General features: G+C 34.0%; 1 protein-coding gene across 1 annotated transcript; it reads right to left on the minus strand.

The window, feature by feature from the left end:
- Positions 1-1,016: 1,016 nt before the first annotated feature.
- On the minus strand, positions 1,017-3,219 carry LOC107875140 (LOB domain-containing protein 15). Its single transcript, XM_016721757.2, has 3 exons — positions 3,123-3,219; positions 2,571-2,856; positions 1,017-1,555 (listed from the first exon to the last, which is right to left on the minus strand). Exons 1-3 carry the CDS (start codon positions 3,134-3,136, stop codon positions 1,130-1,132), a joined length of 726 nt encoding a protein of 241 aa, XP_016577243.2. The 5' UTR covers positions 3,137-3,219; the 3' UTR covers positions 1,017-1,129.
- Positions 3,220-15,114: the final 11,895 nt, after the last annotated feature.

Genomic DNA, 15,114 nt, shown 5'->3' on the forward strand with positions numbered 1-15,114 from the left:
TATTATTATATTATTTTGTTGTAGTTTACAGGTGGTATATGAAAGCCGACCGACTTAACAAATTTATTGGTAAAGGTTTGATTTAATTAAAATTTGTTGAATTTAATTATTGCATTCATCTTTATTATTTAAATAAAAATCCTATTTAGTGTAACGTTTGAACTCAATAAAGTGAGGTACACGTGCGAGGTGCGTACACCTAAACTAGTATATATATATATATGTAAACCTTATTAAAGTTTCAGTAAATATATTAAATCTGAATTCATGATTTCTTGTATACAATGTACTCAGTGCGAAGGATATTAAATTTGACAAAGTTTATATTCTAAATTAGTTTCTGATTAATAATTTTGACGAAACCCTAATAAAGCTAGGGTTGACTTTAAACTTGCAAGAAATGCCTATATGAAGCAAACATCAGTATATGTTCCCAAATTCATGAAGTGCTTGAGCTTGTATATCTCATACTCTTTATATGAGGAAATTACAGAAAAATATGTGAGATAAATTTAAGTATGCAATTTATTTTCTATCACTCTGAGCAATAAAAATTATGGTAACAATTTAGATGTAGATCTAGAAGGATATCAAATTTCTACGTGTTCAATTGAACTCACAAGTTTCAATTCAAATTAGTGTATACATATATTAAGTCACATACTTATTCTAAATTCATCAACTCTAAAACTTATCGGCTCGGTATCAATCATCACATAAGCTAATGTATAAAATTTAAGTATTCAATTTATTTTCTATCACTCTAAGTAATAAAATTTATAGTAATAATTCAGAGACAGATCTAGAAGGATTTCTATGTGTTCAACTGAACCCACAGATTTCAATTCAAACTAACGCATACATATCTTAAAAACACATATTAATTCTGAATTTGTAAACTTTAGATCTTGAATTTGAGTCAGTATCAATCATCACACAAGCTAGTCAAAATAAGGTATATTATTATCGGGGATGGCACTAAAGTCTCAAACTAGAAGAATTTCTATGTGTTCAACTGAACTCACAAGTTTCAATTCAAACTAATGTATACATACATTAAGTCACATACTTATTTTGAATTCACCAACTCTAAAACTTGAATTCAGTTCGGAATCAATCATCACATATGCTAGTCAAAATAAGGTATATTACTATTGTGGATGGCACTAAAGTTGTCTCCACTAGAAAGAGTTGGGTACAAAGGCGGACCTAAAGAAGGCGACGAACAACAAGGGACAACAACACCCACTGACTCTTGGGGCGGCTGTGGCCGTGGTGGATGAGTGGGCGTAGAAGGAGCCTGGGGCAGCTCAGCCAAGGTCACGGCCGCCCCAACACCGGTAGATGCAATATTAACAAGACTATTTGTTGCTTCTCTATATTTATATCTCAAAATTTCTGCCCTTATTGCATTAAGCTCAGCTTGTAAAGATTGAACTTGCTGATTTAAAGATGAAATTGCACCCATGCATCCATATACTGGATCCCTTAGCCTCACATTTGCTTCATATACCAAACTATTTGCTGCATCTGCCCTTTGATTTTCTGCCACCTCCTAAACATTTTTCGAGGAAATAATTTATTCCGCAAATAATAATAACAACAACAACAACTATACCTCAGTTTCAACCTAATCGAAATCCGATATAAGAATCTAATATACATTTTCCTCTATTTGAATCCGCTTTATTTCAATAACAGTTACACCTCAATTTGAAGTAAAGTGTACTCATATAAAAAATTAACTTCCTTTCGATAATTAAAAATAATCAATATGTTAATTGTGTTTTACATTATGTCATTTTCTACTGATATACAAATATAATAAAGTAAATTAAATGGACAAAATAAAAAGTTCAAAATGGTAGATTCTATTATCATTTTATCTAATTATTTAAGTCGTATACTTTAGTGATAAATCTAATAATGAGTTTACGAGTTCAACAGAACTTAAACCTTATGTATATGCCAAAAAAAAACAAGTGTAACGAGTTAGATATACATTCCAAATTCAACCTTTTTGACTTAGAACATGACCAACCACTTCTAAATTCTTGATCTATAGATATACACAAAAATATAAAATAAAAGTCAATAGGTTAGATAGTATTACTATTTTCTCAACTCTGTGTTGTATTGGCAGATCTAAGTAACACAATGGATTAACTAGCACGTTTGATAGAATTCACTATTTTAGATAGGGAAAAGAGTTAGAAATATATCTAAATTTTGACGAAATTTGCTGTAGCATGCATTAATTTTGTGGGGTTCTGACCCCCTCGATTATTATTTCTGTGGTATATATTTGTTCAGCTGGACCATTTCAGATCCTTACGAGCCAGTGCACGTGTATTCACGCACTGACCAACTTGGCAAATATATGCCATAGAAATACAATAATAAATAGTCTAGAGTGTCATAGGACCCCCACAAAGTTGAGGCGTATTACAATAAAATTTGTCAAAATTTAGATATATTTCGAACCTTTTTCCCTTTTTGATATACACTTTAAAATCTATTTTGCAACTCAGAACTCAATGTCTAAATACTGAACTCTACTTGTAACTTACCATGAGCAACTTAGAAACATTGCTAGCACCAAAGACTTTATGAACAACAGCAAATTTTTGTGGTTCATGAGGGGAGAAATAAAGAGAAAATGGACATTCTTCAGCACATTTTCTTCTCAAAAGCTTACAAGCAGCACAAGGGATAATAGTATTCAATTTTGTGCATGAAGGCTCTAATATATGATGTCTCTTTCCCACAATTTGTTGAATATGTAACAACTTTGATGATGCATCAATATTCTCTATCTTTAACTTCTTCCCAACAATCTCATCCACTAATCTCTCCCTATCCACAAAAAAAGAGTATAGTATGTCTATTAGAACTAAACAATTAAGAAAATAGGAATTAGCGACAAATAAATTATGTAGCTAAACAGAATGAAGCATCGCTTATCCATATCCTATTTAGTGATAGATTAGCGATAGAATATCATAAAATCTTATTAGCTACAAGCAATATAGCGATAGATTACTGATGCAGTTCGTAGCTAATTTCATAATTAAAGAAAAACAATGAAAAGCAATTTTGACCATCTATATATAGTTATATACCTTTCTCTCGACATGAAATATATAACACTCTAGTGCTTCCTTTGATAGAAGTAGATGGATTTGGTAGAAGAAAAAAAAGGAAAGAGAAGAAAGGAGAGAGAGAGAAAGGGAGAAACGAGTGCTTAAAAGGTAAGGCAAAGACTATACGAAAGAAGCCAAAACTAGGTCAAAGTTCTTTCACAAGATAATGTTATTTCCGTTTCCAGAAAAGAATATTTATTAAAAATTTATTTTATTAAATTAATCTTATTAATTATATTTTACAAATATAAATTTGAGCATATATATAGTTTATGTAGTTATTTAGGGATTTTTTGGTAGGAGGAATAAGAATAATTAATTTTGAAATTAATTTAGAAGAGGAGCTTATCCCATGTTTGATTGAGACAAAATGCATGGTATAACTCATTCTGAGATTAATTATTTTGGGATTATAGTGTTTTTCTTATCGCTCTTTCAGGGCGGAATAACTAATCTCAGAATAGCTAATCCCGGGGTTATAACTTATTTTCCAACCAAACGACCCCTTAATAATAGAGATAGTATTGGAAGAATATAATAAGATGCTCTTGATTTTATAAATGACTACTAAATTGAAACAAATAATTTTAACAAGAGAGCCAATGACTAAAACAAAACAAAGAGAGTAACAAAATTTATCTCACCCTTTCTAAACAAAATTTATCTCACCCTTTCTAGGACGGAGCCAGGTAGTACCGAGGGGTTTATCAAAATTCTCTTCAACAAATTATTATAAATTATTTCTATATATCTAAAGTTTATGTTGAACTCCCTTTTAACTTTTTCGTCTATTTATTTTTTTTGAACTCCATTTCTAAAAATTCTAATTCCTGTATATCAGAGATTAAAAATTGTTATGTAGAGAAGGTGCTTGATACTAGTTGTATACATGTAAGGTGGGAAAGCAGGGAATGATTCATGATTAAAAGTTTCATACCATCTCGAGTTAATATTTCATATCTACTAAGTAATAGTTGTGTTTTACAATTAAATATTTTAGATGTTAAAAATTTCTTGATATATAAATAGAAAATGAGTCTTCTAGATTCCTCCCTATGTGAAAGAGCTTTAAATCATCACATCAGTTTAATCCATTGCAACAAATTATTACTATATCAGACTTAATACAAAAAAAAAATGTAATCAAAGTTCCACTTAAATAATTGTTATTTAAATTTTATATTTATTTTATGAAAATCATTTAAACTATTATTATTAACTTATGAAAAGAAGGAATGCCAGCGTTGTCAAAGCTATCCCACGTGTGTCTAATTGCTGCTATCGACTTTTGGAGGCCACCAAATGTAGATTATTAGTAAAAAAGAAAAAAAGTATATATACCTTCTTTGGAATAATTGACAAAGAAGGAACCTTCAAAACTAATTTGTCAAATATCTATTTAATTTCTTTTTTAGATTTAGGATGTAAAAAGTGAAAAAAAGTAGAAAAAGTGAGGCCCACAAGGGACTAATTCATCATTTTTATAACTTTACAAATTTAATATAATACACTTAACACCCTCCACTTATTTCAATATTAAAAAAAACTCAACCTCTCTCTCCTCTTCAATTCCCAACTCCTACTTTTGAAACTACTTCTCCCAAAAACTTTATTTTCGTTTCGTCTTCTTCTCCAGCTGCTAAGAGGTCGTTGTTGCTTCGCAAGGTTAGTTAAAATTAAGTTTCGATCATTTCTAGATTCATTTAAATGATTTTTTTTGCTAATCGATTCGCAGTGATGTAGGAATTTTTTTTTCGAATTTGGTGTTTTGGTTTAGTCGTGGTTTTTTTTAGCTACGAAGTGTTGAATGGTGGGATGATAGCTGTTTGAATAGTTATTTTGGCATTTTGATTTGAACAGCGACCTATTTCTGTCCGTAGACCCGTGGTCTATGAAATGAGAATGCCTTAGATTGAAATCAATTTTAAGACGTATAAAATTCTTTTAAAACATGATTGTTGAAATAGTGAAAATTAAAATATTAATAGCTAATTAGTTTGATTAGGTGCACTAGTTTGATTTTTAGCAATTGTTGTGTTTTGATATTGCATGTTGGATTTTAGTTCAATTATTGTATGTTTGTGTAGTGAACTGTTTAATTGTGGGGTGTTTGTTAACTTTTTTGTTGGGTTTTCATTTGAGCATTGGGTTATTTCTGTTGATAGACTTGTGGTCTATGAACTGAAAATGGGAGATTTGTTCTTCAGGTGTAGATTGTGTTGAAAATGGGTAAAAAAAACATCATTCCTAACGGCAAAGTCGATACCGCTGGTAGCAGTAGAAAAAGAAGAGCTGAAGCAGTTGGAAATGTCTCAAAAAGGAAGAAAATTGAAGAGTCGATGTTCGAATCAGATTCAGAGTTAAATGAGATAAACGACTACGTCGATTCTAATGAAGATGTTGCCAAACGGAGTGTCAGTGGTGAAAGTGAAGAGAGTAATAGTGATGATGGGGATAATGATTCCTTGTTCGTGCCATATCTTTCAAGGTGCATTTCCATGGAGCGGTATGACCTTCGAACGATAATTGATGAGGTCGGATCTTTCCCGACAAAGATATCGATCAGATAAAGAATGGCTGCTTATCTATAATTTAAGCAAGTTCTTGTTGATCAAGAATTGAAGAAAATATTCAAGTGGTCCTGTTTTGAATACTTGAGAAACCTGTCGGAACATCTCAAGTTCAATGGGCAATTGGTCCATTATTTGCTGTTGCGACGCATCAAAATCGATAAGATGTGTCATGAGATGTGGTTCTGTGTTAACAATAAGCCTGCCTATTTTGGCTAGAAAGAGTTTTGTTTGATCACGAGGCTGAACTGCTCATCATACCCCAGTGAATAAAAAATGAAAAAGGTGTTAGCAAAGGGGGACAATTTTTGTTTTAAGGTGATGAAAATCAAAAACATCACGGCGGCCAACTTGTTACATCTGATCAGAGGGAATAAGCTGAACGAGGACCAGAAGTTTAAGTGCTGTCTACTGTGGTTCTTTCACACCATAGTACTTGCAAAAGATTCGACGAAGGTTGTCGACACAAAACTGATTCGAATGGTCGATTCATTGAGTTTCTTCGAGAAGTATTCGTGGGAAAGAGATATTTCAACTAACCATGGAGTATCTAAAGAAGAAAAGTGACCTGAAGAAGCAGAAGAAAGTATTTGATGAGAAGCAGAAGGCATCCTATGATCTATTCGAATTTCCCTGAGCATTCATGGTATTTACCATAAACCCTTCAGTGAGTTTGTCATAGATTCTCATTTTATTTATACTCTGTCATAGACTCTGAGTTATTTTTTTCACTCTTGTACTGCTTACAGATTTGGATCTATGAGACCTTTCCTCATCTTAAAGAATTTGCTGGAAAATCAATAGATGAGCCCTTTTTCCATTCCCCGCATCCTCAGATGACACACTACAAAAAGTGACAAGATAATAGAAGGCGACCCATTCAAGTATAAAGGAAAAGTTACCGAGGTATGAGCTTATTTTCTAATAAGCAATAATACTACCGTTGTATCGAATGTTATGTAATTTTTAATTGATATTTTGTAGAACGTGCACCCGTACATCATCCCTACTGTTCGTGAGAAGAAGATGGATTACATGATTACGTTTGAGCCATATACGAATGAGGTGAAGAATAACGTCCTTGATGTCTTGAAGAAAGAGTAAGAAGGGATGACTGTCCTTACTTCACATGAGGACAGTGATGATGACGGAGATTTGGGTGGTAACCCCGTTGGAGTACACGTTGGTGATGATGATTCTCCAAGCACCTCCAAAGATGCAGCGGGAACCTCATCCGCCGGGGATCTTCATAAGCGTGTTGCTGAGCTCGAGGAAGAAGTGTTGGATATTGCTGCCTATATCAGAGAGAAAAGAATGAAGAAAAAGGAAAAGGATGAGTTACAACACGAGCGAGGTAACTTCATTCAATAATTGATGTTGTTAATAAATTTTCAGCTTTAAATATTAGTAATACTTTGTAATATGATGATATAGTGCATGTGGACCTTTATGAATCGGAGAGGAATGAAGAAGGAGAAAAAAAGAGCAAAATGGATGAGTTGGTCTCTGTTGTGGCAGAAGAGGCAAAAGAAGAAGAAAAGAAGGATGAACAAAAAATGAAAGAAGATAAAAGCCAAGAAGAAGGTGGAAAAGTAGTAGCTGCAGAAGCAAAAGAAGAAGAGGCAACAGATGAACAAGAAGACGAGGAAAAAGAAAAAGCTAATGAAGAAGAAGCTGACAAAGAAGAAGTTGAGAAAGAAGCAGCAGGTGAACGAAATGAAGAAGTTGAGGAAGAAACAGCTGCTGCAGGAGAAGAAAGAGAAGAAGGTGTGGAAGAAAAGAAAACTGAAGAAGCACCAGCTGCTGCAGATGTTGATAAAGATGGAGAAGAAAGTGAGAATGAAGAAACAACTGCAGCTGTTGAGAAAAAAAAAGCTGAAGATGACCAAAAAGATATGGTCATGGACATTGTTGATGAAATCAATAGTAACACTTATGTTGATGATGAACTTAGGAAAAAAGATATTTGAGTCCTAAGCCGTTTACTGTGTTGTTGAATGATGAGTTGTTAGGATATGACAATTTTTTTTAAGTTCACAAATATCTGGTGGTAGGATATGACAATTATTCTTTTATTTTATGAAACTTGTTTTGATTCTGCACTAAATCTGTTGCTATCAAACTGATTTGTGGCATGGAATTTGAATGTGCAGGGTGTGGTCATAGTTGGTACCGTGTATGCTTGATATCATAGAAGGCATAATTAATATTTCATATACCGTATGCATAGTCTATCATTACCCTGCTGGTCGAATTGAAGTTGAGGTGTTGTTTAATCGACTATGATTCTATCAAAAATAGTATTAACATTATAGAAAAATAGAACTATTATTATTTATTCAATATCACTACATCCATGTTACACTTTTCCAAAGAACGAATGCTAGCATTATAGCACATAACATCATTTTTAGGACATTCACCCTTTCTTCGGTCAAAATTAATTTTTTGTTTTAGTTGATCCCTCTCTATCTGGGGTGTCATGTAGCAATATTTTAAAGTAATCCCTCTGTTCTTCGGCTTCTTTGAACAAAGTCATGAGAAAATCTTTATTTTCTTCGCATTGTTGGAGCCTTTGTAGTAGATTAAATTTTTCCAAGCCTTGAAAATTTGATGTCTCGAGTCCCAGACTCAACGTTGATGGACTGGTTGGAGGTGATAGCTCATCAAGCCATTTAAAAAGGAGCATGCGCCATTATCCTAGGAAAAAATAAAAATTACATCACGATTAACTTAACTTTTTAAAAATAACACACACACTTCACCTTCGCAATTGCACAATTATAAAATTTGCGATCTGAATTTGAATCCATGCGTGACGTCCTCAAGATAGCCGCATTCCCACAATGACAAATTAGAGTATTTTTAGAATTGGATGTTTGAGATACTTGCGACATTGTAGAATTTTTAAAAACAAAACAAAGTGAATGAAATAAAATGAATAAATAAATTAAAAATGATTTAAATAGATAGTCACATGTTTTATGGCTGGTGGAAGAAAATAATTAAATTAAAAATAATTTAAATAGATAATGACATGTTTTGGGGCTGGTGGAAGAAAGTAATTTAATTAAAAAAGATTTAAGTAGATAATCTTGGAGTGGTGGTGACATTTAATAGACCGTCGTAGATCATGACCTATGTCAGCCATCGATTAGTCTGGTCTACCGTAGACTTACACCTTTAGTAGTGCATCGATTGATATCATGATTATGCGTAGACCACAGTGATCTATGTACACTCTTATAAACCATCACTTGAATGTAGTTAATAAATAAATAAATAAAAAATAAATTTAGTGTGGATTTCTATACATGTGAAGGATTGTAAGCAAGTCACATAATCATATTAGAGGTTAAACAAATTAGGGAGGGGTGAATTAAGGAGTGTGTGGATGGGTAGTGGTTGAATGTTCAATATTCTAAGAGTAATGTTTGTCCAAGCACAAGTATATATTGTGGATATGATTGTTCTACCACTATCAATACCACACACTCTTTTGATTTAGGGGTGGTGATGGAAGGAGTATGTGGAATGTGTAGTCATCAAATACAATACATATCCTCAAAACATACTTGTGCTTTGACAAACATTACTCTTAGAATATTGAACATTCAATCACTACCCATCCACACACTCCTTAATTCACCCCTCCCTAATTTGTTTAAGCTCTAATATGATTATGTGACTTGCTTACACTCCTTCACATGTGTAGAAATCAACACTATATTTATTTTTAATTTATTTATTCATTTTTTAACTATAACCAAGTGATGGTCTATAACAGTGTACATAGATCACTGTGGTCTATGCATAATCATGATATCAATCGATGCACTACTAAAGGTGTAAGTCTACGATAGACCAGACTAATAGATGGCTGACATAGGTCATGATCTACGACGGTCTATTAAGTGTCACCACCATTCCAAGATTATCTATTTAAATCTTTTTTAATTAAATTACTTTCTTCCACCAATCCCAAAACATGTCATTATCTATTTAAATCATTTTTAATTTAATTATTTTCTTCCACCAGCCACAAAACATGTGATTATCTATTTAAAAAACATGTGATTATCTATTTAAAAAAATATGTGATTATCTATTTAAATCATTTTTAATTTAATTATTTTCTTCCACCAGTTCCAAAATATGTGACTATCTATTTAAATTATTTTTAATTTAATTATTTTCTTCTACCAGGCTCAAAATATGTTTTTATCTGTTTTAATTTAACCGATGACCCATCGATTCACATAGTCTATGATTGACTAATATGTAAAGTCGAGGAAATACTGAGTATACAATCGATGATAGACTATATATTACTTTTTACTCTTCAGGAAATTAGTCAAGCTAAGCTACAATACTGTAATTTGAACAAGGCATACATATTTGATTTGAGTTTTTGTCTGAACAGAAGAATAACCGCCACATAAAAAAATAAGGGATCACAACAAAGATGGTAAACACAATGTTAAAAAAAAATGAAACATACTTATATTAAACTTGTTCATTGCATTACATAATAATATTTATAGCAAAAAATGGGAAATTGATGAAGCTTTCTTCTAACAAGATCCTACAAGAAAATTTCTTCAGCAATGAACAAACCAAAAAAACTTAAAAAAATAAACTAAAATAACAAAGTAAACTAAATTATGGGGATAGGGGGGGGGGGTGATGTAGTCGTTGCCGTCCATTCCAAGATGCTCCAGAATTGCTTGGAGGAAACGAGCAATTCGACGGAGTTCACGCTCCAAGTACTGTCAATCTTCTCCCAGGCCATGGAAAAGACGGTCAAAGTTATTTCGAAGAAGCAGCAGATCATAGTGACGAGGGGGGGCTCGTCTGATTGGGCGAAGGGCAATTCTACGATCAGGCATGATTTTAGTTTTGGGTGAAGAAGAAGAAGAGGGTTTCTGATAATTTGGATTTAAGTGAAGGGTTACGTAGAAATAGGCCCTGTACTTATAAACCTATAGATGACGTCCTTTCATATTCCACCCAATGGTCAGTCGATGTGTTTGAGAAGAGAAAACGCTTGGTTTGCGTATACCAGTAGTTTTTCTCTTAAACAAATATTTTTTGCAACTTTTCATTAAATAGGAATGGGAAACAAGGGAAATAATGATTTATTACATCGATTGGAGAGATAAGGCAGGAAAATGATCAAGATAGCGTATTAGATGAGGAATAATATAATCAATACATAATATTTTGTAGACCTTGGGAAATATACACCATAGACGTTACGTAGTCTACCGTAGATAACAATTTAGGTCTATTACAACTGAAGGTTTAAATCTATAGAAATGCATATTTAGCCAACAGTAGCTTTACAACTGAAGCTAAAAAAAATCCTATTTATGATTTGATGGCCATTCTACACGTGGTTCTTTTGTGCCCGAATTTCTTGCATATTGAACACCTATTCCTCCTTTTAGACTTGAGTGTCTCACCGACGCCCTTAGTGCGTTTGAATTTCTTCCTTTCGAGTTTGGGATCGTAGGGGGGTGGAGAAATTTTAGTGTCTAGTAATTCCTGTGGCACAGTCCATTCGACCTCCGGAGGGACAACGTTAATTACTTTTGAGTGTGTGAGGAGGTAACTTTCAGCTTTGTAAATTGGCGAAGAGTAGTCATAGATGGATTTACCATAACCTTCGCCATATCCATACTTTGCTCGTAAAGCTGTCATCATATGTTCGCACGGCATTTTCACCAAGTCAAATTTTAGACAAGAACAACTCCTCTTCAAAAGATTGACATTGGTAGTGACGCTGTTGCCGAACACTGTGTACTGTTTGAGAACCCCATTTGGATTACTCATATACAAGGAATCGCTCACGCTCTTATTATCCCTTAGGATCCTTTCCGCATAAGGCACAAATATGTTTTCTTTACCATCGACAAAGGCATGCCGCTCCCTAAACTTTTCACTAAATTTTCTTGCAATTGAATTGAATATGTACGACATGGGGTACTCCCATTCATCCATCAAAATCTAGTTGAGTGACTCGGCGATGTTTGTGGTCATCACGTCGTACCTATTGCCCGAAAAGTGTGCTCTACTCTATTTTTCAAAGCCAAGCACATTTTCAAGGACATGTGCTGCCTCGGGGCACTTACTCTTTAATTTCATAAAATTATCACTAAACTCATCAAAGGAATAAGCCTTTGCCGTGGCATAGAATAGATAAAGATATTCTCCGCAGTATTGATTTACGCGAAGAGTCTCAGCGAGGTGCCTCATGTAAAGTCCGTGATGTGCACGACTGTATACACAGGAGAAGGCATTGGTGATGCTAATGTACCTGTCGGAGATGACACATAGATGTGGTTCATCTTCTACGATAAACTTCAGCTTCTGGAAGAAGAAGGTCCAAGAAGCATCGTTCTCTTTATCGACGACACAAAAGGCAATTAGATAGATATGATTTTCAGTGTCCTGTACAATGGCACTCAATAGAACGCCTCCGTACTTATCATATAAATGTGTGACATCGACGACAATTACCTTTCTCATGTTCGTATGCAAGCTCCGAATGCTAAGAAGTAGTAAATGAATGATTCATCCATCCGGTTTACCATAATAGAGTAAGAAGACCCGGGATTCAATAACTCTACCATGTGGGAAAAATCCAGAAAACAAGCATATCCGTGCTCCGGTGTCCCGCGAATGATGTTATTTGCAATTACACTTCCTTTCCAACACATCCAATAGCTTGCATTGCAACGCCACTCCTTAAACAAAATCCTTTGAATTTCTCTTATGCTTGGACCCTTACCATCCCAAAAATAATTTACAAATACTGAAGCAATCAATTCAGATGAGACTTTCTTGTGCTTGTGGGTGGCGTGTTCAACCCCGCACGTGTGCAACCCGACATACTTGTATATGCAAAATCTGTCTGAGGTCTCATACTTTTTTGCCCGTAACAACTAGCCACACCCATGAGATAATCATTTTTTCTTAATCAATTTCATGCAACTTTTCTCCATATAATAATCAAAAGACTGTCTTGCCGCTGCTGCGTCTAGTAGCATTTTTAGCTCTTTCTTATCGGCGAATGTTTGACCACAACAGAAATTAGTTTTGTCGGAGAAGGAGTATCCTAGTTGTGATTCTGTTCCGTGGTCTTCTTCATCATCTTACGAGTCTGATGAAAAGTCTTCCATATGCATGGAATCATCTTCCATATTAATTGGATGATCGCCACCATTCTCATAATCATTCAAATCATCGTCGATTAAATCATCATCGACTGTCGAACGCTGCGGTGGGGATGCCGATAAGTTCAGAGGTCTTTCAAAGGACCTCTCAACCACATTTATCCTCAAAATAGGCCTAAAGCCATCTACATCAGCATCCATTATGCACATCAGCACACGTACATCGCTATTTATGATTGTAGGATTCACCTTTTCCCTCGAATGCATTAGATAACTAATAACCACATCCTCGGCGTACAATCTAGATCCCCGCTCTGCATTACGCTTGCAACGAATTCATCATACGAACTATTGCGGTGAACAGGAATGGGAATTGTCACCTTGGTAAATGATCTCCATTTCCAACATTTAGGAGTCTCCACCCATTCTCCCATGAAATCGCCAGAAATCAGAACAAATTCTGTAATAGAAATCCTAGAATTAAGCTTTAATCGATGGTAGATTATTCTTATGGTCTATGTCGGGTTATATACACGGTCTATGACTGACGATGATGGATCGATGGCTGCGCAGATATCCGTACAAAAACTTGAAATTGCAAATATTGCTTCTAATCAATGATTGTTGAATTTATGAAATAGAGAAATAAATTTGGAGTCGCCTGAGATGCTGTAATGCACTTTCTAAAGTGGTTTTGAGTAATATGAGTGATTTAAAGTTTTTTAACAATGGTGAAAAGTGTGTTTGAGAAGATAGGAAACACATAGGGTAACAATGGATGCAATGGACAAGCTTATGATGTTTGTGGACTGATTTGCATCTAATCGCCGAAAAATAACGCTGGAAAAGTGGCTGAAATTGGAGCTTTTTGAAAGAAAAAATAACCACCTTCTATTTTTAGCTTTTGTAATTTTTTTTAATATTTTTGGAAAACCTAGATATTTTTGTATATATAATGGCGGATGATAGAGTGGATTGAAGTGTATTATTAGAAACTTGTGGGTGAATTTATTAAGTTGGAAGTATTGGGTTAAAGTGAATTATTATAACAGTTGGGGCTTAAATTGTTAAGTTGAAAAATTGATGGTGAGGTGGAATTATGTGGGTATTTGGCCAAGGTTTTAAAACTTTTAGGTATTTGGCAAAATAATTTTGATAAAGAGTTGTTTTGGCATACTTTCCCTACCTTCTTCTTGCCTCACTAAAACTTCAGGCATAATACATGATCATGTTTAATAACTTGACATCAAATTATATGTATGACTTTCTACTTTATTTGTGAACAAGTAGGCATCTAAATATATATAAAGTTGAACAAGTAAACACATATATTCTATCTGACGTCTTACGTGGAAAATTCTTATCCTACATGACGTCCTACATGTATTATGCTACATAGGATGCGTGTATCTGCTTGTTCAACTTTATACAAGTTTAAGTGCCTAATTGTGTACACCTAAATTTGAGGGTCATAGATGTAATTTGATGTCAAGTTAAATGACATGTTTATATATTATGTCAAAACTTAAAGTAATGCTTCTATATTTAAGCACGAAAAAATTTCTTTCTACCATCAATTTGGAAAAATACTCCTTTCTTGAAGTAAAAACACAATTCATCTTTTTCCTTCATTTGTTGGCTTCATTTTTCATTCACTTTTGATCACTAGAGTCCAACATAAATGTGTTGCATGCATGGACTGAGATTAAATTCCTCAAGCTAATTCCTGAATGAGCAATTTCTAGTCTACCAAGGTAATAATCCCACACTAGTTGTGTATATATACTGGCCTTGTGTAGAGATATGTTTCATTATTTTAGCACATGTAGGCATCCTGGTAGTTTGGCAACACTTTAAAACTATGTTGATACCAAACTTTGTGAGTTTGTCACTTTAAGGTTAAGAGTTGAAGTCGTGAATCAGGCGGATCTAGAATTTAAAAGTTGTGGGTTCTCAACTTATAATTCTTTACCACTAGACCAATAACATACTTTGTTTGTGGGTTCCCAACTTATAATTCTTATATATTTATTAGTTTTTTCAATATAAATTCAAGAACCGTACGAAAGTTATTGGGTTCCCAAGAACCCGCACCGAATACTCTACATCCGCCTCTGTCGTGAACACAACCTCTCACAGAACTGTAAGATAAGATTTTATACAGTAGATCCTTGTGGTCTGCCCCTTTCTCGAACCTCGCATACAGCAAAAGCTTTAGTTAGT

Source organism: Capsicum annuum, chromosome 6, assembly GCF_002878395.1.
Source record: "Capsicum annuum cultivar UCD-10X-F1 chromosome 6, UCD10Xv1.1, whole genome shotgun sequence".
NCBI classification, from domain to species: domain Eukaryota; kingdom Viridiplantae; phylum Streptophyta; class Magnoliopsida; order Solanales; family Solanaceae; genus Capsicum; species Capsicum annuum.

Bases quoted from the DNA above. Each gene is read 5' to 3' on its own strand.
- LOC107875140 (XM_016721757.2), bottom strand. The intron at 1,556-2,570 runs GTAAGTTACAAG...AAAAATGTTTAG, and splicing joins ATGTTTCTAAGTTGCTCATG to GAGGTGGCAGAAAATCAAAG.